General features: G+C 48.3%; 1 protein-coding gene across 1 annotated transcript in view; it reads right to left on the bottom strand.

Annotated features, from left to right (window-relative positions):
- The window catches only part of LOC109887319 (vacuolar protein sorting-associated protein 13C-like), a gene marked incomplete at its 5' end in the record, with an annotated part of 96,530 nt that overhangs the window by 15,874 nt on the left and 55,593 nt on the right, over positions 1-25,063 (bottom strand). Inside the window, 4 exons of the mRNA XM_031821589.1 lie at positions 4,380-4,503; positions 9,600-9,645; positions 21,350-21,513; positions 21,913-21,988. Of these exons, the coding sequence (XP_031677449.1) occupies positions 4,380-4,503; positions 9,600-9,645; positions 21,350-21,513; positions 21,913-21,988 (410 nt within the window). The remainder of the gene's footprint in view (positions 1-4,379; positions 4,504-9,599; positions 9,646-21,349; positions 21,514-21,912; positions 21,989-25,063) is intronic.

The following is a 25,063-nucleotide window of genomic DNA, read 5'->3' as shown; positions in this document are numbered from 1 at the left end:
CTCCTCTCCTAACCCCTGTAGTGTCCCTCCTCTCCTAACCCCTGTAGTGTCCCTCCTCTCCTAACCCCTGTAGTGTCCCTCCTCTCCTAACCCCTGTAGTGTCCCTCCTCTCCTAACCCCTGTAGTGTCCCTCCTCTCCTAACCCCTGTAGTGCCCCTCCTCTACTAACCCCTGTAGTGCCCCTCCTCTACTAACCCCTGTAGTGCCCCTCCTCTACTAACCCCTGTAGTGCCCCTCCTCTACTAACCCCTGTAGTGCCCCTCCTCTACTAACCCCTGTAGTGCCCCTCCTCTACTAACCCCTGTAGTGTCCCTCCTCTACTAACCCCTGTAGTGTCCCTCCTCTACTAACCCCTGTAGTGTCCCTCCTCTCCTAACCCCTGTAGTGTCCCTCCTCTCCTAATCCCTGTAGTGTCCCTCCTCTCCTAACCCCTGTAGTGTCCCTCCTCTCCTAACCCCTGTAGTGTCCCTCCTCTCCTAACCCCTGTAGTGTCCCTCCTCTCCTAACCCCTGTAGTGTCCCTCCTCTCCTAACCCCTGTAGTGTCCCTCCTCTCCTAACCCCTGTAGTGTCCCTCCTCTCCTAACCCCTGTAGTGTCCCTCCTCTCCTAACCCCTGTAGTGTCCCTCCTCTCCTAACCCCTGTAGTGTCCCTCCTCTCCTAACCCCTGTAGTGTCCCTCCTCTCCTAACCCCTGTAGTGTCCCTCCTCTCCTAACCCCTGTAGTGTCCCTCCTCTCCTAACCCCTGTAGTGTCCCTCCTCTCCTAACCCCTGTAGTGTCCCTCCTCTCCTAACCCCTGTAGTGTCCCTCCTCTCCTAACCCCTGTAGTGTCCCTCCTCTCCTAACCCCTGTAGTGTCCCCTCCTCTCCTAACCCCTGTAGTGTCCCTCCTCTCCTAACCCCTGTAGTGTCCCTCCTCTCCTAACCCCTGTAGTGTCCCTCCTCTCCTAACCCCTGTAGTGTCCCTCCTCTCCTAACCCCTGTAGTGTCCCGCCTCTCCTAACCCCTGTAGTGTCCCTCCTCTACTAACCCCTGTAGTGTCCCTCCTCTACTAACCCCTGTAGTGTCCCGTCTCTACTAACCCCTGTAGTGTCCCTCCTCTACTAACCCCTGTAGTGTCCCGCCTCTACTAACCCCTGTAGTGTCCCGCCTCTACTAACCCCTGTAGTGTCCCTCCTCTACTAACCCCTGTAGTGTCCCGCCTCTACTAACCCCTGTAGTGTTCCCCGCCTCTACTAACCCCTGTAGTGTCCCGCCTCTACTAACCCCTGTAGTGTCCCGCCTCTACTAACCCCTGTAGTGTCCCGCCTCTACTAACCCCTGTAGTGTCCCGCCTCTACTAACCCTGTAGTGTCCCGCCTCTACTAACCCCTGTAGTTGTCCCGCCTCTACTAACCCCTGTAGTGTCCCGCCTCTACTAAACTAACCCCTGTAGTGTCCCGCCTCTACTAACCCCTGTAGTGTCCCGCCTCTACTAACCCCTGTAGTGTCCCGCCTCTACTAACCCCTGTAGGTCCCGCCTCTACTAACCCCTGTAGTGTCCCGCCTCTACTAACCCCTGTAGTGTCCCGCCTCTACTAACCCCTGTAGTGTCCCGCCTCTACTAACCCCTGTAGTGTCCCTCCTCTACTAACCCCTGTAGTGTCCTGTGTCTCTACTAACCCCTGTAGTGTCCTGTGTCTCTACTAACCCCTGTAGTGTCCCGCCTCTACTAACCCCTGTAGTGTCCTGTGTCTCTTACTAACCCCTGTAGTGTCCTGTGTCTCTACTAACCCCTGTAGTGTCCCTCCTCTACTAACCCCTGTAGTGTCCCGTCTCTCCTAACCCCGTGTAGTGTCCTGTGTCTCTACTAACCCCTGTAGTGTCCCTCCTCTACTAACCCCTGTAGTGTCCCGTCTCTACTAACCCTGTAGTGTCCTGTGTCTCTACTAACCCCTGTAGTGTCCCGCCTCTACTAACCCCTGTAGTGTCCTGTGTCTCTACTAACCTCTGTAGTGTCCCTCCTCTACTAACCCCTGTAGTGTCCCTCCTCTACTAACCCCTGTAGTGTCCCTCCTCTACTAACCCCTGTAGTGTCCCGTCTCTACTAACCCCTGTAGTGTCCTGTGTCTCTACTAACCTCTGTAGTGTCCCTCCTCTACTAACCCCTGTAGTGTCCCGCCTCTACTAACCCCTGTAGTGTCCCGCCTCTACTAACCCCTGTAGTGTCCCGCCTCTACTAACCCCTGTAGTGTCCCTCCTCTACTAACCCCTGTAGTGTCCCTCCTCTACTAACCCCTGTAGTGTCCCGCCTCTACTAACCCCTGTAGTGTCCTGCCTCTACTAACCCCTGTAGTGTCCCTCCTCTACTAACCCCTGTAGTGTCCCTCCTCTACTAACCCCTGTAGTGTCCCTCCTCTACTAACCCTGTAGTGTCCCGCCTCTACTAACCTCTGTAGTGTCCCTCCTCTACTAACCCCTGTAGTGTCCCTCCTCTACTAACCCCTGTAGTGTCCCGCCTCTACTAACCCCTGTAGTGTCCCTCCTCTACTAACCCCTGTAGTGTCCCTCCTCTACTAACCCCTGTAGTGTCCCTCCTCTACTAACCCCTGTAGTGTCCCTCCTCTACTAACCCCTGTAGTGTCCCTCCTCTACTAACCCATGTAGTGTCCCGCCTCTACTAACCCCTGTAGTGGTCCCGCCTCTACTAACCCCTGTAGTGTCCCGCCTCTACTAACCCCTGTAGTGTCCTGTGTCTCTCCTAACCTCTGTAGTGTCCCGTCTCTACTAACCCCTGTAGTGTCCCGCCTCTACTAACCCCTGTAGTGTCCTGTGTCTCTACTAACCCCTGTAGTGTCCCTCCTCTACTAACCCCTGTAGTGTCCCTCCTCTACTAACCCCTGTAGTGTCCCTCCTCTACTAACCCCTGTAGTGTCCCTCCTCTACTAACCCCTGTAGTGTCCCGTCTCTACTAACCCCTGTAGTGTCCCGTGTCTCTACTAACCTCTGTAGTGTCCTGTGTCTCTACTAACCCCTGTAGTGTCCCGCCTCTACTAACCCCTGTAGTGTCCTGTGTCTCTACTAACCCCTGTAGTGTCCCTCCTCTACTAACCCCTGTAGTGTCCCTCCTCTACTAACTCCTGTAGTGTCCCTCCTCTACTAACCCCTGTAGTGTCCTGTGTCTCTCCTAACCCCTGTAGTGTCCTGTGTCTCTCCTAACCCCTGTAGTGTCCTGCCTCTACTAACCCCTGTAGTGTCCTGTGTCTCTACTAACCCCTGTAGTGTCCCTCCTCTACTAACCCCTGTAGTGTCCCGCCTCTACTAACCCCTGTAGTGTCCTGTGTCTCTACTAACCCCTGTAGTGTCCTGCCTCTACTAACCCCTGTAGTGTCCTGTGTCTCTACTAACCCCTGTAGTGTCCCTCCTCTACTAACCCCTGTAGTGTCCCGCCTCTACTAACCCCTGTAGTGTCCCGCCTCTACTAACCCCTGTAGTGTCCCGCATCTACTAACCCCTGTAGTGTCCTGTGTCTCTCCTAACCTCTGTAGTGTCCCTCCTCTACTAACCTCTGTAGTGTCCCGACTCTCCTAACCCCTGTAGTGTCCTGTGTCTCTACTAACCTCTGTAGTGTCCTGTGTCTCTCCTAACCCCTGTAGTGTCCTGTGTCTCTCCTAACCCCTGTAGTGTCCTGTGTCTCTACTAACCCCTGTAGTGTCCTGTGTCTCTACTAACCTCTGTAGTGTCCCGTCTCTCCTAACCCCTGTAGTGTCCTGTGTCTCTACTAACCCCTGTAGTGTCCTGTGTCTCTACTAACCCCTGTAGTGTCCCGTCTCTACTAACCCCTGTAGTGTCCCGTCTCTACTAACCCCTGTAGTGTCCTGCCTCTACTAACCCCTGTAGTGTCCTGTGTCTCTACTAACCCCTGTAGTGTCCCTCCTCTACTAACCCCTGTAGTGTCCTGTGCCTCTACTAACCCCTGTAGTGTCCCTCCTCTACTAACCCCTGTAGTGTCCTGTGTCTCTACTAACCCCTGTAGTGTCCCTTCTCTACTAACCCCTGTAGTGTCCTGTGTCTCTACTAACCTCTGTAGTGTCCCGTCTCTACTAACCCATGTAGTGTCCTGTCTCTACTAACCCATGTAGTGTCCTGTCTCTACTAACCCCTGTAGTGTCCCTCCTCTACTAACCCCTGTAGTGTCCTGTGTCTCTACTAACCCCTGTAGTGTCCCTTCTCTACTAACCCCTGTAGTGTCCTGTGTCTCTACTAACCCCTGTAGTGTCCTGTTTCTCTACTAACCTCTGTAGTGTCCCGTCTCTACTAACCCATGTAGTGTCCTGTCTCTACTAACCTCTGTAGTGTCCCGCCTCTACTAACCCCTGTAGTGTCCTGTGTCTCTACTAACCTCTGTATGCCTTGGAAGGTGCTGGAGGCCATGTCTACGATGCCCCCTGTCGGCCTGGCCACCACCCCCACCAGACCCTTCCCTATGCCCTTGAAGAACCCCGCCGCTCCCTCCTTCTTGGCCCCTGAGGGGGGCGATAGAGAGACAGAGAATCAATCAAGAGTTAGACCTCATGTTTAGAAAAGTTTAACGCACAAAACCAACTACACACTGGAAATATAGTAATGACATGTTCAACATACGCTGAGCGTACAAAACATTAAGAACACCTTCCTAATATTGAGTTGCACACCCCCCCCCCCGTAATACTTAGAGAAGATCTTATGTCAAGTGTTATTGAAGTGTTGTGGTTGCTATAGGCCACCAAGTGGGGTGTTGCTATAGGCCACCAAGTGGGGTGTTGCTATAGGCCACCAAGTGGGGTGTTGCTATAGGCCACCAAGTGGGGTGCTGCTATAGGCCACCAAGTGGGGTGTTGCTATAGGCCACCAAGTGGGGTGTTGCTATAGGCCACCAAGTGGGGTGTTGCTATAGGCCACCAAGTGGGGTGTTGCTATAGGCCACCAAGTGGGGTGTTGCTATAGGCCACCAAGTGGGGTGCTGCTATAGGCCACCAAGTGGGGTGTTGCTATAGGCCACCAAGTGGGGTGTTGCTATAGGCCACCAAGTGGGGTGTTGCTATAGGCCACCAAGTGGGGTGTTGCTATAGGCCACCAAGTGGGGTGTTGCTATAGGCCACCAAGTGGGGTGCTGCTATAGGCCACCAAGTGGGGTGTTGCTATAGGCCACCAAGTGGGGTGTTGCTATAGGCCACCAAGTGGGGTGCTGCTATAGGCCACCAAGTGGGGTGCTGCTATAGGCCACCAAGTGGGGTGTTGCTATAGGCCACCAAGTGGGGTGTTGCTATAGGCCACCAAGTGGGGTGTTGCTATAGGCCACCAAGTGGGGTGCTGCTATAGGCCACCAAGTGGGGTGTTGCTATAGGCCACCAAGTGGGGTGTTGCTATAGGCCACCAAGTGGGGTGTTGCTATAGGCCACCAAGTGGGGTGCTGCTATAGGCCACCAAGTGGGGTGCTGCTATAGGCCACCAAGTGGGGTGCTGCTATAGGCCACCAAGTGGGGTGTTGCTATAGGCCACCAAGTGGGGTGTTGCTATAGGCCACCAAGTGGGGTGTTGCTATAGGCCACCAAGTGGGGTGTTGCTATAGGCCACCAAGTGGGGTGTTGCTATAGGCCACCAAGTGGGGTGTTGCTATAGGCCACCAAGTGGGGTGTTGCTATAGGCCACCAAGTGGGGTGTTGCTATAGGCCACCAAGTGGGGTGTTGCTATAGGCCACCAAGTGGGGTGTTGCTATAGGCCACCAAGTGGGGTGTTGCTATAGGCCACCAAGTGGGGTGTTGCTATAGGCCACCAAGTGGGGTGTTGCTATAGGCCACCAAGTGGGGTGTTGCTATAGGCCACCAAGTGGGGTGTTGCTATAGGCCACCAAGTGGGGTGTTGCTATAGGCCACCAAGTGGGGTGTTGCTATAGGCCACCAAGTGGGGTGTTGCTATAGGCCACCAAGTGGGGTGTTGCTATAGGCCACCAAGTGGGGTGCTTGCTATAGGCCACCAAGTGGGGTGCTGCTATAGGCCACCAAGTGGGGTGCTGCTATAGGCCACCAAGTGGGTGCTGCTATAGGCCACCAAGTGGGGTGTTGCTATAGGCCACCAAGTGGGGTGTTGCTATAGGCCACCAAGTGGGGTGTTGCTATAGGCCACCAAGTGGGGTGTTGCTATAGGCCACCAAGTGGGGTGTTGCTATAGGCCACCAAGTGGGGTGTTGCTATAGGCCACCAAGTGGGGTGTTGCTATAGGCCACCAAGTGGGGTGTTGCTATAGGCCACCAAGTGGGGTGTTGCTATAGGCCACCAAGTGGGGTGTTGCTATAGGCCACCAAGTGGGGTGCTGCTATAGGCCACCAAGTGGGGTGTTGCTATAGGCCACCAAGTGGGGTGTTGCTATAGGCCACCAAGTGGGGTGTTGCTATAGGCCACCAAGTGGGGTGTTGCTATAGGCCACCAAGTGGGGTGTTGCTATAGGCCACCAAGTGGGGTGCTGCTATAGGCCACCAAGTGGGGTGTTGCTATAGGCCACCAAGTAGGGTGTTGCTATAGGCCACCAAGTAGGGTGTTGCTATAGGCCACCAAGTGGGGTGCTACTATAGGCCACCAAGTGGGGTGTTGCTATAGGCCACCAAGTGGGGTGCTACTATAGGCCACCAAGTGGGGTGTTGCTATAGGCCACCAAGTGGGGTGTTGCTATAGGCCACCAAGTGGGGTGTTGCTATAGGCCACCAAGTGGGGTGCTACTATAGGCCACCAAGTGGGGTGTTGCTATAGGCCACCAAGTGGGGTGCTACTATAGGCCACCAAGTGGGGTGCTGCTATAGGCCACCAAGTGGGGTGCTGCTATAGGCCACCAAGTGCGAACAGTCAGTATCTAAATATAATGTGTGAAATGCTTGATAGTGTACGTGATGTAAACAGAGAGGTCTACTTTTTGGGGACCTGAATATTGACTGGTTTTCATCAAGCTGTCCACTCAACAGGAAGCTTCTCACTGTAACCAGTGTCTGTAATCTGGTTAAGGTTATTAATCAACCCACTCAACAGGAAGCTTCTCACTGTAACCAGTGACTGTAATCTGGTTCAGGTTATTCATCAACCCACTCAACAGGAAGCTTCTCACTGTAACCAGTGTCTGTAATCTGGTTAAGGTTATTAATCAACCCACTCAACAGGAAGCTTCTCACTGTAACCAGTGACTGTAATCTGGTTCAGGTTATTAATCAACCCACTCAACAGGAAGCTTCTCACTGTAACCAGTGTCTGTAATCTGGTTCAGGTTATTAATCAACCCACTCAACAGGAAGCTTCTCACTGTAACCAGTGACTGTAATCTGGTTCAGGTTATTAATCAACCCACTCAACAGGAAGCTTCTCACTGTAACCAGTGTCTGTAATCTGGTTCAGGTTATTAATCAACCCACTCAACAGGAAGCTTCTCACTGTAACCAGTGTCTGTAATCTGGTTCAGGTTATTAATCAACCCACTCAACAGGAAGCTTCTCACTGTAACCAGTGTCTGTAATCTGGTTCAGGTTATTAATCAACCCATTCAACAGGAAGCTTCTCACTGTAACCAGTGTCTGTAATCTGGTTCAGGTTATTAATCAACCCACTCAACAGGAAGCTTCTCACTGTAACCAGTGTCTGTAATCTGGTCCAGGTTATTAATCAACCCACTCAACAGGAAGCTTCTCTCTGTAATCTGGTTCAGGTTATTAATCAACCCACTCAACAGGAAGCTTCTCACTGTAACCAGTGTCTGTAATCTGGTTCAGGTTATTAATCAACCCACTCAACAGGAAGCTTCTCACTGTAACCAGTGTCTGTAATCTGGTTCAGGTTATTAATCAACCCACTCAACAGGAAGCTTCTCACTGTAACCAGTGTCTGTAATCTGGTTCAGGTTATTAATCAACCCACTCAACAGGAAGCTTCTCACTGTAACCAGTGTCTGTAATCTGGTTCAGGTTATTAATCAACCCACTCAACAGGAAGCTTCTCACTGTAACCAGTGTCTGTAATCTGGTTCAGGTTATTAATCAACCCACTCAACAGGAAGCTTCTCACTGTAACCAGTGACTGTAATCTGGTTCAGGTTATTTATCAACCCACTCAACAGGAAGCTTCTCACTGTAACCAGTGTCTGTAATCTGGTTCAGGTTATTAATCAACCTACCAGGGTGTTTACAAACACGACAGGAACACGATCATCCACATGTATCGATCACATCTTTACTAATACTGTAGAACTTTGTTCTAAAGCTGTGTCCGTACCCATTGGATGCAGTGATCACAATATAGTGGCTATATACAGGAAAGACAAAGTTCCAAAACCTGGGCCTAAAATAATGTAGAAGAAATCATACTAAATATTTTGCTGTGACTCTTATGTGGATGATATTAAAATATTTGTTGGTCTGTGGAGCATACGATTTCAAAACATTTCCAACAACCTGTTTTTGCTTTGTCATGATGCGGTATTGTGACGTCATTATGCGGTACTGTGACGTCATATTGCGGTATTGTGACGTCATTATGCTGTATTGTGACGTCATTATGCGGTATTGTGACGTCATTATGCGGTACTGTGACGTCATATTGCGGTACTGTGACGTCATATTGCGGTACTGTGACGTCATATTGCGGTACTGTGACGTCATGATGCGGTACTGTGATGTCATATTGCGGTACTGTGATGTCATGATGCGGTACTGTGATGTCATGATGCGGTACTGTGACGTCATATTGCGGTATTGTGACGTCATTATGCGGTATTGTGACGTCATTATGCGGTATTGTGACGTCATTGTGTGTTGATTGACGAGGGCGAGAATCCCCCCCCCCCCCCTCCCAAATTGAATCCATTTTAGAACAAGTCTGTAACATAACAACATGTGGAAACAGTCAATGTGTCTGAAAACATTCCCAGACTGCGACTGTATGTCAATTGTAAAGTCACTTGTCTGTAATGTATTTTGCGTTAAGTGTCGGACCCCTAGTAAGACCAGCTGTCGCCGTTGGCGACGGCTGTTTGAGATCTTAACTCAAATCAGATCTACAAGGTGTTGAAAGCGTTCCACAGGGATGCTGGTTCATGTTGACTCCAATGCTTCCCACAGTTGTGTCAAGTTGGCTGGATGTCCTTTGGGTGGTGGAACATTCTTGATACACACGAGAAACTGTTGAGAGTGAAAAACCCAGCAGCGTTGCAGTTCTTGACACAAACAGGTGCGCCTGGCACCTACTACCATACCCTGTTCTTGCCCATTCACCCTCTGAATGACACATAAAAATGTCATGTCTCTTTAATCTGACTCCTCCCCTTCATCTACACTGATTGAAGTGGATTTAACAAACAGGTGACATCAATAAGGGATCATATCTTTCACCTGGATTCACCTGGTCAGTCTGTGTCACGGAAAGAGCAGGTGTTCATAATGTTTTGTCCACTCAGTGTACATTCTATATGTTCTCCAAATCCTTGAAGGGTCGAGAAAAACTTCTGTTTCCACACAAAATTGGAAAGGAAATATGTATTGAACATTTATGAGTGATGGGAGAAGAAGAAGAGTTCAGCAACAGGTCAGAGCGTTGCGAATAAACATACCTTCCACAGGTTTGGTGACGATGCCTGTTACCCCACCAACGACCCCCTACAGAGAGAGAAAGAGAGAGAGACAGAGAGAGAGAGAGAGAGAAAGAGAGACAGAGAGAGAGTGAGAGAGAGAGAGACAGAGAGCGAGACAGAGAGGAGAGAGGACCGTCAGGGCTCCATTGTATCCAACACAAAGGTCTATTCAAGACTAACAGGAAAGAACAACCTCTTGAAAACCACTCTGTCCGGGAGGAAATTACATTTAACATGAAATTGTCCTGAATGAAGAGGGTTAATTTGTTGTTGTGTTTTGAAAACCTTGGCCTTATCAAGACAAGTAACGACCCTACTTTAGGTCCTGAATCAACAGAGGTAGACAACCCTACTTTAGGTCCTGAATCAACAGAGGTAGACGACCCTACTGTAGACGACCCTACTTTAGGTCCTGAATCAATAGGAGGTAGACGACCCTACTTTAGGTCCTGTATCAATAGAGGTAGACGACCCTACTCTAGGTCCTGAATCAATAGAGGTAGACGACCCTACTTTAGGTCCTGAATCAATAGAGGTAGACGACCCTACTGTAGACGACCCTACTTTAGGTCCTGAATCAATAGAGGTAGACGACCCTACTTTAGGTCCTGAATCAATAGAGGTAGACGACCCAATTGTAGACGACCCTACTGTAGACGACCCTACTTTAGGTCCTGAATCAATAGAGGTAGACGACCCTACTTTAGGTCCTGTATCAATAGAGGTAGACGACCCTACTGTAGACGACCCTACTTTAGGTCCTGAATCAATAGAGGTAGACGACCCTACTTTAGGTCCTGAATCAATAGAGGTAGACGACCCTACTGTAGACGACCCTACTTTAGGTCCTGTATCAATAGAGGTAGACAACCCTACTTTAGGTCCTGAATCAACAGAGGTAGACGACCCTACTGTAGACGACCCTACTTTAGGTCCTGAATCAATAGGAGGTAGACGACCCTACTTTAGGTCCTGTATCAATAGAGGTAGACGACCCTACTCTAGGTCCTGAATCAATAGAGGTAGACGACCCTACTTTAGGTCCTGAATCAATAGAGGTAGACGACCCTACTTTAGGTCCTGAATCAATAGAGGTAGACGACCCAATTGTAGACGACCCTACTGTAGACGACCCTACTTTAGGTCCTGTATCAATAGAGGTAGACGACCCTACTTTAGGTCCTGTATCAATAGAGGTAGACGACCCTACTTTAGGTCCTGAATCAATAGAGGTAGACGACCCTACTTTAGGTCCTGAATCAATAGAGGTAGACGACCCTACTTTAGGTCCTGAATCAATAGGAGGTAGACGACCCTACTGTAGACGACCCTACTTTAGGTCCTGTATCAATAGAGGTAGACAACCCTACTTTATGTCCTGTATCAATAGAGGTAGACGACCCTACTTTAGGTCCTGTATCAAGAGGGAGACGACCCTACTGTAGACGACCCTACTTTAGGTCCTGTATCAATAGAGGTAGACGACCCTACTGTAGACGACCCTACTTTAGGTCCTGTATCAATAGAGGGAGACAACCCTACTTTAGGTCCTGTATCAATAGAGGTAGACGACCCTACTGTAGACGACCCTACTTTAGGTCCTGAATCAATAGAGGTAGACGACCCTACTGTAGACGACCCTACTTTAGGTCCTGTATCAATAGAGGGAGACAACCCTACTGTAGACGACCCTACTTTAGGTCCTGAATCAATAGAGGTAGACGACCCTACTTTAGGTCCTGTATCAATAGAGGTAGACGACCCTACTTTAGGTCCTGTATCAAGAGGTAGACTACCCTACTTTAGGTCCTGAATCAACAGAGGTAGACGACCCTACTTTAGGTCCTGCATCAATAGAGGTAGACGACCCTACTGTAGACGACCCTACTTTAGGTCCTGTATCAATAGAGGTAGACGACCCTACTGTAGACGACCCTACTTTAGGTCCTGTATCAATAGAGGTAGACGACCCTACTGTAGATGACCCTACTTTAGGTCCTGAATCAACAGTAGGTAGACGACCCTACTTTAGGTCCTGCATCAATAGAGGTAGACGACCCTACTGTAGACGACCCTACTTTAGGTCCTGTATCAATAAAGGTAGACGACCCTACTGTAGACGACCCTACTTTAGGTCCTGAATCAACAGAGGTAGACGACCCTACTTTAGGTCCTGAATCAACAGAGGTAGACGACCCTACTGTAGACGACCCTACTTTAGGTCCTGAATCAATAGAGGTAGACGACCCTACTTTAGGCCCTGTATCAATAGAGGTAGACGACCCTACTGTAGACGACCCTACTTTAGGTCCTGTATCAATAGAGGTAGACGACCCTACTTTAGGTCCTGAATCAACAGAGGTAGACGACCCTACTTTAGGTCCTGCATCAATAGAGGTAGACGACCCTACTGTAGACGACCCTACTTTAGGTCCTGTATCAATAGAGGTAGACGACCCTACTTTAGGTCCTGAATCAACAGAGGTAGACGACCCTACTTTAGGTCCTGCATCAATAGAGGTAGACGACCCTACTGTAGACGACCCTACTTTAGGTCCTGTATCAATAGAGGTAGATGACCCTACTGTAGACGACCCTACTTTAGGTCCTGTATCAATAGAGGTAGATGACCCTACTGTAGACGACCCTACTTTAGGTCCTGTATCAATAAAGGTAGACGACCCTACTGTAGACGACCCTACTTTAGGTCCTGAATCAACAGAGGTAGACGACCCTACTTTAGGTCCTGAATCAATAGAGGTAGACGACCCTACTGTAGACGACCCTACTTTAGGTCCTGAATCAACAGAAGTAGACGACCCTACTTTAGGTCCTGTATCAATAGAGGTAGACGACCCTACTTTAGGTCCTGTATCAAGAGGTAGACTACCCTACTTTAGGTCCTGAATCAACAGAGGTAGACGACCCTACTTTAGGTCCTGCATCAATAGAGGTAGACGACCCTACTGTAGACGACCCTACTTTAGGTCCTGTATCAATAGAGGTAGACGACCCTACTGTAGACGACCCTACTTTAGGTCCTGTATCAATAGAGGTAGACGACCCTACTGTAGACGACCCTACTTTAGGTCCTGAATCAACAGAGGTAGACGACCCTACTTTAGGTCCTGCATCAATAGAGGTAGACGACCCTACTGTAGACGACCCTACTTTAGGTCCTGTATCAATAAAGGTAGACGACCCTACTGTAGACGACCCTACTTTAGGTCCTGAATCAACAGAGGTAGACGACCCTACTTTAGGTCCTGAATCAATAGAGGTAGACGACCCTACTTTAGGTCCTGAATCAACAGAGGTAGACGACCCTACTTTAGGTCCTGCATCAATAGAGGTAGACGACCCTACTGTAGACGACCCTACTTTAGGTCCTGTATCAATAGAGGTAGACGACCCTACAATAGGTCCTGAATCAACAGAGGTAGACGACCCTACTTTAGGTCCTGCATCAATAGAGGTAGACGACCCTACTGTAGACGACCCTACTTTAGGTCCTGTATCAATAGAGGTAGATGACCCTACTGTAGACGACCCTACTTTAGGTCCTGTATCAATAAAGGTAGACGACCCTACTGTAGACGACCCTACTTTAGGTCCTGAATCAACAGAGGTAGACGACCCTACTTTAGGTCCTGCATCAATAGAGGTAGACGACCCTACTGTAGACGACCCTACTTTAGGTCCTGTATCAATAGAGGTAGATGACCCTACTGTAGACGACCCTACTTTAGGTCCTGCATCAATAGAGGTAGACGACCCTACTGTAGACGACCCTACTTTAGGTCCAGTATCAATAAAGGTAGACGACCCTACTGTAGACGACCCTACTTTAGGTCCTGAATCAACAGAGGTAGACGACCCTACTTTAGGTCCTGAATCAATAGAGGTAGACGACCCTACTGTAGACGACCCTACTTTAGGTCCTGAATCAATAGAGGTAGACGACCCTACTTTAGGTCCTGAATCAATAGAGGTAGACGACCCTACTTTAGGTCCTGTATCAAGAGGTAGACTACCCTACTTTAGGTCCTGAATCAACAGAGGTAGACGACCCTACTTTAGGTCCTGCATCAATAGAGGTAGACGACCCTACTGTAGACGACCCTACTTTAGGTCCTGTATCAATAGAGGTAGACGACCCTACTGTAGACGACCCTACTTTAGGTCCTGAATCAACAGAGGTAGACGACCCTACTTTAGGTCCTGAATCAATAGAGGTAGACGACCCTACTGTAGACGACCCTACTTTAGGTCCTGTATCAATAGAGGTAGACGACCCTACTTTAGGTCCTGTATCAATAGAGGTAGACGACCCTACTTTAGGTCCTGTATCAAGAGGTAGACTACCCTACTTTAGGTCCTGAATCAACAGAGGTAGACGACCCTACTTTAGGTCCTGCATCAATAGAGGTAGACGACCCTACTGTAGACGACCCTACTTTAGGTCCTGCATCAATAGAGGTAGACGACCCTACTGTAGACGACACTACTTTAGGTCCTGTATCAATAGAGGTAGACGACCCTACTGTAGACGACCCTACTTTAGGTCCTGAATCAACAGAGGTAGACGACCCTACTTTAGGTCCTGCATCAATAGAGGTAGACGACCCTACTGTAGACGACCCTACTTTAGGTCCTGAATCAATAGAGGTAGACGACCCTACTTTAGGTCCTGTATCAATAGAGGTAGACGACCCTACTTTAGGTCCTGTATCAAGAGGTAGACTACCCTACTTTAGGTCCTGAATCAACAGAGGTAGACGACCCTACTTTAGGTCCTGTATCAATAGAGGTAGACGACCCTACTGTAGACGACCCTACTTTAGGTCCTGAATCAATAGAGGTAGACGACCCTACTTTAGGTCCTGTATCAATAGAGGTAGACGACCCTACTGTAGACGACCCTACTTTAGGTCCTGTATCAATAGAGGTAGACGACCCTACTTTAGGTCCTGAATCAACAGAGGTAGACGACCCTACTTTAGGTCCTGCATCAATAGAGGTAGACGACCCTACTGTAGACGACCCTACTTTAGGTCCTGAATCAATAGAGGTAGACGACCCTACTGTAGACGACCCTACTTTAGGTCCTGTATCAATAGAGGTAGACGACCCTACTTTAGGTCCTGAATCAACAGAGGTAGACGACCCTACTTTAGGTCCTGTATCAATAGAGGTAGACGACCCTACTGTAGATGACCCTACTGTAGACGACCCTACTTTAGGTCCTGCATCAATAGAGGTAGACGACCCTACTGTAGACGACCCTACTTTAGGTCCTGTATCAATAGAGGTAGACGACCCTACTGTAGACGACCCTACTTTAGGTCCTGAATCAACAGAGGTAGACGACCCTACTTTAGGTCCTGCATCAATAGAGGTAGACGACCCTACTGTAGACGACCCTACTTTAGGTCCTGTATCAATAGAGGTAGACGACCCTACTGTAGACGACCCTACTTTAGGTCCTGTATCAACAGAGGTAGACGACCCTACTTTAGGTCCTGAATCAATAGAGGTAGACGACCCTACTGTAGACGACCCTACTTTAGGTCCTGTATCAATAGAGGTAGACGACCCTACTTTAGGTCCTGAATCAACAGAGGTAGACGACCCTACTTTAGGTCCTGTATCAATAGAGGTAGACGACCCTACTGTAGATGACCCTACTGTAGACGACCCTACTTTAGGTCCTGCATCAATAGAGGTAGACGACCCTACTGTAGACGACCCTACTTTAGGTCCTGTATCAATAGAGGTAGACGACCCTACTGTAGACGACCCTACTTTAGGTCCTGTATCAATAGAGGTAGACGACCCTACTGTAGACGACCCTACTTTAGGTCCTGTATCAATAGAGGTAGACGACCCTACTGTAGACGACCCTACTTTAGGTCCTGTATCAATAGAGGTAGACGACCCTACTTTAGGTCCTGAATCAACAGAGGTAGACGACCCTACTTTAGGTCCTGTATCAATAGAGGTAGACGACCCTACTGTAGATGACCCTACTGTAGACGACCCTACTTTAGGTCCTGCATCAATAGAGGTAGACGACCCTACTGTAGACGACCCTACTTTAGGTCCTGTATCAATAGAGGTAGACGACCCTACTGTAGACGACCCTACTTTAGGTCCTGTATCAATAGAGGTAGACGACCCTACTGTAGACGACCCTACTTTAGGTCCTGAATCAACAGAGGTAGACGACCCTACTTTAGGTCCTGAATCAATAGAGGTAGACGACCCTACTGTAGACGACCCTACTTTAGGTCCTGTATCAATAGAGGTAGACGACCCTACTGTAGACGACCCTACTTTAGGTCCTGTATCAATAGAGGTAGACGACCCTACTTTAGGTCCTGTATCAATAGAGGTAGACGACCCTACTGTAGGTCCTGAATCAATAGAGGTAGACGACCCTACTTTAGGTCCTGAATCAATAGAGGTAGACGACCCTACTTTAGGTCCTGTATCAATAGAGGTAGACGACCCTACTGTAGACGACCCTACTTTAGGTCCTGTATCAATAGAGGTAGACGACCCTACTGTAGACGACCCTACTTTAGGTCCTGTATCAATAGAGGTAGGCGACCCTACTGTAGACGACCCTACTTTAGGTCCTGAATCAATAGAGGTAGACGACCCTACTGTAGACGACCCTACTTTAGGTCCTGTATCAATAGAGGTAGACGACCCTACTGTAGACGACCCTACTTTAGGTCCTGTATCAACAGAGGTAGACTACCCTACTTTAGGTCCTGAATCAATAGAGGTAGACGACCCTACTGTAGACGACCCTACTTTAGGTCCTGTATCAATAGAGGTAGACGACCCTACTTTAGGTCCTGCATCAATAGAGGTAGACGACCCTACTGTAGACGACCCTACTTTAGGTCCTGTATCAATAGAGGTAGATGACCCTACTGTAGACGACCCTACTTTAGGTCCTGCATCAATAGAGGTAGACGACCCTACTGTAGACGACCCTACTTTAGGTCCAGTATCAATAAAGGTAGACGACCCTACTGTAGACGACCCTACTTTAGGTCCTGAATCAACAGAGGTAGACGACCCTACTTTAGGTCCTGAATCACTAGAGGTAGACGACCCTACTGTAGACGACCCTACTTTAGGTCCTGAATCAATAGAGGTAGACGACCCTACTTTAGGTCCTGAATCAATAGAGGTAGACGACCCTACTTTAGGTCCTGTATCAAGAGGTAGACTACCCTACTTTAGGTCCTGAATCAACAGAGGTAGACGACCCTACTTTAGGTCCTGCATCAATAGAGGTAGACGACCCTACTGTAGACGACCCTACTTTAGGTCCTGTATCAATAGAGGTAGACGACCCTACTGTAGACGACCCTACTTTAGGTCCTGAATCAACAGAGGTAGACGACCCTACTTTAGGTCCTGAATCAATAGAGGTAGACGACCCTACTGTAGACGACCCTACTTTAGGTCCTGTATCAATAGAGGTAGACGACCCTACTTTAGGTCCTGTATCAAGAGGTAGACTACCCTACTTTAGGTCCTGAATCAACAGAGGTAGACGACCCTACTTTAGGTCCTGCATCAATAGAGGTAGACGACCCTACTGTAGACGACCCTACTTTAGGTCCTGCATCAATAGAGGTAGACGACCCTACTGTAGACGACCCTACTTTAGGTCCTGAATCAATAGAGGTAGACGACCCTACTTTAGGTCCTGTATCAATAGAGGTAGACGACCCTACTTTAGGTCCTGCATCAATAGAGGTAGACGACCCTACTGTAGACGACCCTACTTTAGGTCCTGCATCAATAGAGGTAGACGACCCTACTGTAGACGACCCTACTTTAGGTCCTGTATCAATAGAGGTAGACGACCCTACTGTAGACGACCCTACTTTAGGTCCTGAATCAACAGAGGTAGACGACCCTACTTTAGGTCCTGCATCAATAGAGGTAGACGACCCTACTGTAGACGACCCTACTTTAGGTCCTGAATCAATAGAGGTAGACGACCCTACTTTAGGTCCTGTATCAATAGAGGTAGACGACCCTACTTTAGGTCCTGTATCAAGAGGTAGACTACCCTACTTTAGGTCCTGAATCAACAGAGGTAGACGACCCTACTTTAGGTCCTGTATCAATAGAGGTAGACGACCCTACTGTAGACGACCCTACTTTAGGTCCTGAATCAATAGAGGTAGACGACCCTACTTTAGGTCCTGTATCAATAGAGGTAGACGACCCTACTGTAGACGACCCTACTTTAGGTCCTGTATCAATAGAGGTAGACGACCCTACTTTAGGTCCTGAATCAACAGAGGTAGACGACCCTACTTTAGGTCCTGCATCAATAGAGGTAGACGACCCTACTGTAGACGACCCTACTTTAGGTCCTGTATCAATAGAGGTAGACGACCCTACTTTAGGTCCTGTATCAACAGAGGTAGACGACCCTACTTTAGGTCCTGAATCAATAGAGGTAGACGACCCTACTGTAGACGACCCTACTTTAGGTCCTGTATCAATAGAGGTAGACGACCCTACTTTAGGTCCTGAATCAACAGAGGTAGACGACCCTACTTTAGGTCCTGTATCAATAGAGGTAGACGACCCTACTGTAGATGACCCTACTGTAGACGACCCTACTTTAGGTCCTGCATCAATAGAGGTAGACAACCCTACTGTAGACGACCCTACTTTAGGTCCTGTATCAATAGAGGTAGACGACCCTACTGTAGACGACCCTACTTTAGGTCCTGTATCAATAGAGGTAGACGACCCTACTGTAGACGACCCTACTTTAGGTCCTGAATCAACAGAGGTAGACGACCCTACTTTAGGTCCTGAATCAATAGAGGTAGACGACCCTACTGTAGACAACCCTACTTTAGGTCCTGTATCAATAGAGGTAGACGACCCTACTGTAGACGACCCTACTTTAGGTCCTGTATCAATAGAGGTAGACGACCCTACTGTAGACGACCCTACTTTAGGTCCTGAATCAACAGAGGTAGACGACCCTACTTTAGGTCCTGAATCAATAGAGGTAGACGACCCTACTTTAGGTCCTGAATCAATAGAGGTAGACGACCCTACTTTAGGTCCTGTATCAATAGAGGTAGACGACCCTACTGTAGACGACCCTACTTTAGGTCCTGTATCAATAGAGGTAGACGACCCTACTGTAGACGACCCTACTTTAGGTCCTGAATCAATAGAGGTAGACGACCCTACTGTAGACGACCCTACTTTAGGTCCTTTATCAATAGAGGTAGACGACCCTACTGTAGACGACCCTACTTTAGGTCCTGTATCAACAGAGGTAGACTACCCTACTTTAGGTCCTGAATCAATAGAGGTAGACGACCCTACTGTAGACGACCCTACTTTAGGTCCTGTATCAATAGAGGTAGACGACCCTACTTTAGGTCCTGAATCAACAGAGGTAGACGACCCTACTTTAGGTCCTGTATCAATAGAGGTAGACGACCCTACTGTAGATGACCCTACTGTAGACGACCCTACTTTAGGTCCTGCATCAATAGAGGTAGACGACCCTACTGTAGACGACCCTACTTTAGGTCCTGTATCAATAGAGGTAGACGACCCTACTGTAGACGACCCTACTTTAGGTCCTGTATCAATAGAGGTAGACGACCCTACTGTAGACGACCCTACTTTAGGTCCTGAATCAACAGAGGTAGACGACCCTACTTTAGGTCCTGAATCAATAGAGGTAGACGACCCTACTGTAGACGACCCTACTTTAGGTCCTGTATCAATAGAGGTAGACGACCCTACTGTAGACGACCCTACTTTAGGTCCTGAATCAACAGAGGTAGACGACCCTACTTTAGGTCCTGAATCAATAGAGGTAGACGACCCTACTTTAGGTCCTGAATCAATAGAGGTAGACGACCCTACTTTAGGTCCTGTATCAATAGAGGTAGACGACCCTACTGTAGACGACCCTACTTTAGGTCCTGTATCAATAGAGGTAGACGACCCTACTGTAGACGACCCTACTTTAGGTCCTGTATCAATAGAGGTAGACGACCCTACTGTAGACGACCCTACTTTAGGTCCTGAATCAACAGAGGTAGACGACCCTACTTTAGGTCCTGTATCAATAGAGGTAGACGACCCTACTGTAGACGACCCTACTTTAGGTCCTGTATCAATAGAGGTAGACGACCCTACTTTAGGTCCTGAATCAACAGAGGTAGACGACCCTACTTTAGGTCCTGTATCAATAGAGGTAGACGACCCTACTTTAGGTCCTGAATCAACAGAGGTAGACGACCCTACTTTAGGTCCTGTATCAATAGAGGTAGACGACCCTACTGTAGACGACCCTACTTTAGGTCCTGTATCAATAGAGGTAGACGACCCTACTGTAGACGACCCTACTTTAGGTCCTGTATCAATAGAGGTAGACGACCCTACTGTAGACGACCCTACTTTAGGTCCTGCATCAATAGAGGCAGACGACCCTACTGTAGACGACCCTACTTTAGGTCCTGTATCAATAGAGGTAGACGACCCTACTGTAGACGACCCTACTTTAGGTCCTGTATCAATAGAGGTAGACGACCCTACTGTAGACGACCCTACTTTAGGTCCTGCATCAATAGAGGCAGACGACCCTACTGTAGACGACCCTACTTTAGGTCCTGTATCAATAGAGGTGGCTTTACATGAGCAGTTTCCCCCTATAGTCTGTCTGTAACATTACATTTATTGATTTAAAGCCCACTACGGCAAAAAGGATTTTACATTAAAATACACATCATGCAGTATGATGACCTTTTAGTACTATAATGTCAAGGTCGTGCTGTAGGCAACCACACAGATGCTTCCCAAAATGGCACCCTCGTTTCTATATAGCCCTATAGGCCCTGGTCAAAAGTAGTGCACTACATAGGGAATAGGGGGGGGGGGCATTTGGGATGCTGCTCATTTAATGTGTTGTTGAATCATCGGTTTAATATTCAACACAGGGCCTTAAAGTCCCCTGACTCATCACCAAGGACAATATTGGAACATGTGCTTTCAACCCCACAGTTTCGGGTGTGTTTTCCCCCACATGGGCGACATACAAACGAACATGTGTTCCTCGCAGGGTTGTGGTCAAGTCCAAGTTAATTCAGTCAGTTTTAGGAAGAAGTAAACTGAAATCCCAATTCCCCTCGTATATTTTCTATGTGAATTACTTTTATCGGAATTGAGTGGTTCACTAAGGGTCTCTGGATAAAGTGTCTGTTATTAAATGATCAGAGAACTACCTTAAAGACTGTCTGTTATTAAATGATCAGAGAACTACCTTAAAGACTGTCTGTTATTAATGATCAGAGCACTACCTTAAAGACTGTCTGTTATTAATGATCAGAGCACCACAGTGGTACCTTAAAGACTGTCTGTTGTTAATGATCAGAGCACCACAGTGGTACCTTAAAGACTGTCTGTTATTAATGATCAGAGAACTACCTTAAAGACTGTCTGTTATTAAATGATCAGAGCACCACAGTGGTACCTTAAAGACTGTGTTATTAATGATCAGAGCACCACAGTGGTACCTTAAAGACTGTCTGTTATTAATGATCAGAGCACCACAGTGGTACCTTAAAGACTGTCTGTTATTAATGATCAGAGCACCACAGTGGTACCTTAAAGACTGTCTGTTATTAATGATCAGAGCACCACAGTGGTACCTTAAAGAATCCCATGCCTCCCTTGGCCAGACTCTCTCCAAAGTCTCTGGGTGGTCTGTTCATCTCCTCCCGTCTTTTTTGCTGGTACTCTTTATCCATGGTGATGGCAGCCAGTCCTTTACCCACCGACCCCGTAATACGGGACACCATGCCTGCAGCGCCACCTGGTGGGGAGGAGAGAGAAGACATTCAGATATACTCAGGCTGCTGAGGGGAGGACGGCTCATAATGACGTCCAGAACGGCATCGAAACCATGGAAACCATGTATTTGATCCCATTCCACTGATTCCGCTCCAGTCCACCACGAGCCCCATCCTCCCCAAATTAAAGTGCCACCAACCTCCTGTGGTAAACACACAAGCACATGTACACAAGCGCACACACACACACACAGGCGAACACACACACAGGCGCACACACACACAGGCGCACACACACACAGGCGCACACACACACACAAGCGCACACACACACAAGCGCACACACACACAAGCGCACACACACACAAGCGCACACACACACAAGCGCACACACACGCACACACACACGCACACACACTTACCGACAGTGTGGCCCAGTAGACTGCGTACTCCGATCACAAAGCCCTCAGCGAACTCCTCAGGTCCCTGAACGGCTCCCTATAACACAACACCACCAAGGAATGGCAAGAGTCACTACAGAGGTACTGCTGCTGAACGCTACAGACCTAACCGTCTAGATAACCCCACTACAGAGGTACTGCTGCTGAACACTACAGACCCAACCATCTAGATAACCTCACTACAGACCTAACCATCTAGATAACCTCACTACAGACCCAACCATCTAGATAACCCCACTACAGACCCAACCATCTAGATAACCCCACTACAGACCTAACCATCTAGATAACCTCACTACAGACCTAACCATCTAGATAACCTCACTACAGACCTAACCGTCTAGATAACCCCACTACAGAGGTACTGCTGCTGAACACTACAGACCTAACCATCTAGATAACCCCACTACAGACCCAACCATCTAGATGACCTCACTACAGACCTAACCATCTAGATAACCCCACTACAGACCTAACCATCTAGATAACCCCACTACAGACCCCACTACAGAGGTACTGCTGCTGAACACTACAGACCTAACCATCTAGATAACCTCACTACAGACCTAACCATCTAGATAACCCCACTACAGAGGTACTGCTGCTGAACACTACAGACCCAACCGTCTAGATAACCCCACTACAGACCCAACCGTCTAGATAACCCCACTACAGACCCCACTACAGAGGTACTGCTGCTGAACGCTACAGACCCAACCATCTAGATAACCCCACTACAGAGGTACTGCTGCTGAACGCTACAGACCCAACCATCTAGATAACCTCACTACAGACCTAACCATCTAGATAACCCCACTACAGACCTCACTACAGACCTAACCATCTAGATAACCCCACTACAGACCTAACCATCTAGATAACCTCACTACAGACCTAACCATCTAGATAACCCCACTACAGACCTAACCATCTAGATAACCCCACTACAGAGGTACTGCTGCTGAACACTACAGACCCAACCATCTAGATAACCCCACTACAGACCCCACTACAGACCTAACCATCTAGATAACCTCACTACAGACCTAACCATCTAGATAACCTCACTACAGACCTAACCATCTAGATAACCCCACTACAGACCTAACCATCTAGATAACCCCACTACAGACCTAACCATCTAGATAACCTCACTACAGACCTAACCATCTAGATAACCCCACTACAGAGGTACTGCTGCTGAACACTACAGACCCAACCATCTAGATAACCCCACTACAGACCCCACTACAGACCTAACCATCTAGATAACCCCACTACAGACCTAACCATCTAGATAACCCCACTACAGACCCCACTACAGACCTAACCATCTAGATAACCTCACTACAGACCTAACCATCTAGATAACATCACTACAGACCCCACTACAGACCTAACCATCTAGATAACCCCACTACAGACCTAACCATCTAGATAACCTCACTACAGACCTAACCATCTAGATAACCTCACTACAGACCTAACCATCTAGATAACCTCACTACAGACCTAACCATCTAGATAACCTCACTACAGACCTAACCATCTAGATAACCCCACTACAGAGGTACTGCTGCTGAACACTACAGACCCAACCATCTAGATAACCCCACTACAGACCTAACCATCTAGATAACCCCACTACAGACCTAACCATCTAGATAACCCCACTACAGAGGTACTGCTGCTGAACACTACAGACCCAACCGTCTAGATAACCCCACTACAGACCCCACTACAGAGGTACTGCTTCTGAACGCTACAGACCTAACCATCTAGATAACCCCACTACAGAGGTACTGCTGCTGAACACTACAGACCTAACCATCTAGATAACCCCACTACAGACCTAACCATCTAGATAACCCCACTACAGACCTAACCATCTAGATAACCCCACTACAGACCTAACCATCTAGATAACCTCACTACAGACCTAACCATCTAGATAACCCCACTACAGAGGTACTGCTGCTGAACACTACAGACCTAACCATCTAGATAACCCCACTACAGAGGTACTGCTGCTGAACACTACAGACCCAACCATCTAGATAACCCCACTACAGACCCCACTACAGAGGTACTGCTTCTGAACGCTACAGACCTAACCATCTAGATAACCCCACTACAGAGGTACTGCTGCTGAACACTACAGACCTAACCATCTAGATAACCCCACTACAGACCTAACCATCTAGATAACCCCACTACAGACCTAACCATCTAGATAACCCCACTACAGACCTAACCATCTAGATAACCCCACTACAGACCCAACCATCTAGATAACCTCACTACAGACCTAACCATCTAGATAACCTCACTACAGACCTAACTATCTAGATAACCCCACTACAGACCTAACCATCTAGATAACCTCACTACAGAGCTCACTACAGACCTAACCATCTAGATAACCTCACTACAGACCTCACTACAGACCCAACCATCTAGATAACCCCACTACAGACCCAACCATCTAGATAACCTCACTACAGACCTCACTACAGACCTAACCATCTAGATAACCCCACTACAGACCCAACCATCTAGATAACCCCACTACAGACCCAACCATCTAGATAACCCCACTACAGACCTAACCATCTAGATAACCCCACTACAGACCTCACTACAGACCTAACCATCTAGATAACCCCACTACAGACCCAACCATCTAGATAACCCCACTACAGACCCAACCATCTAGATAACCCCACTACAGACCTAACCATCTAGATAACCCCACTACAGAGGTACTGCTGCTGAACACTACAGACCCAACCATCTAGATAACCTCACTACAGACCCAACCATCTAGATAACCCCACTACAGACCCAACCATCTAGATATCCTCACTACAGACCTAACCATCTAGATAACCTCACTACAGACCCAACCATCTAGATAACCCCACTACAGAGGTACTGCTGCTGAACACTACAGACCTAACCATCTAGATAACCCCACTACAGAGGTACTGCTGCTGAACACTACAGACCCAACCGTCTAGATAACCCCACTACAGAGGTACTGCTGCTGAACACTACAGACCCAACCATCTAGATATCCTCACTACAGACCTAACCATCTAGATAACCTCAC

Source organism: Oncorhynchus kisutch, unplaced genomic scaffold (assembly GCF_002021735.2).
Source record: "Oncorhynchus kisutch isolate 150728-3 unplaced genomic scaffold, Okis_V2 scaffold3995, whole genome shotgun sequence".
Taxonomy (NCBI): Eukaryota; Metazoa; Chordata; class Actinopteri; order Salmoniformes; family Salmonidae; genus Oncorhynchus; species Oncorhynchus kisutch.
The sequence above is the reverse complement of the archived record's forward strand: the minus strand, read 5'-3'. Positions and strand labels throughout refer to the sequence as shown.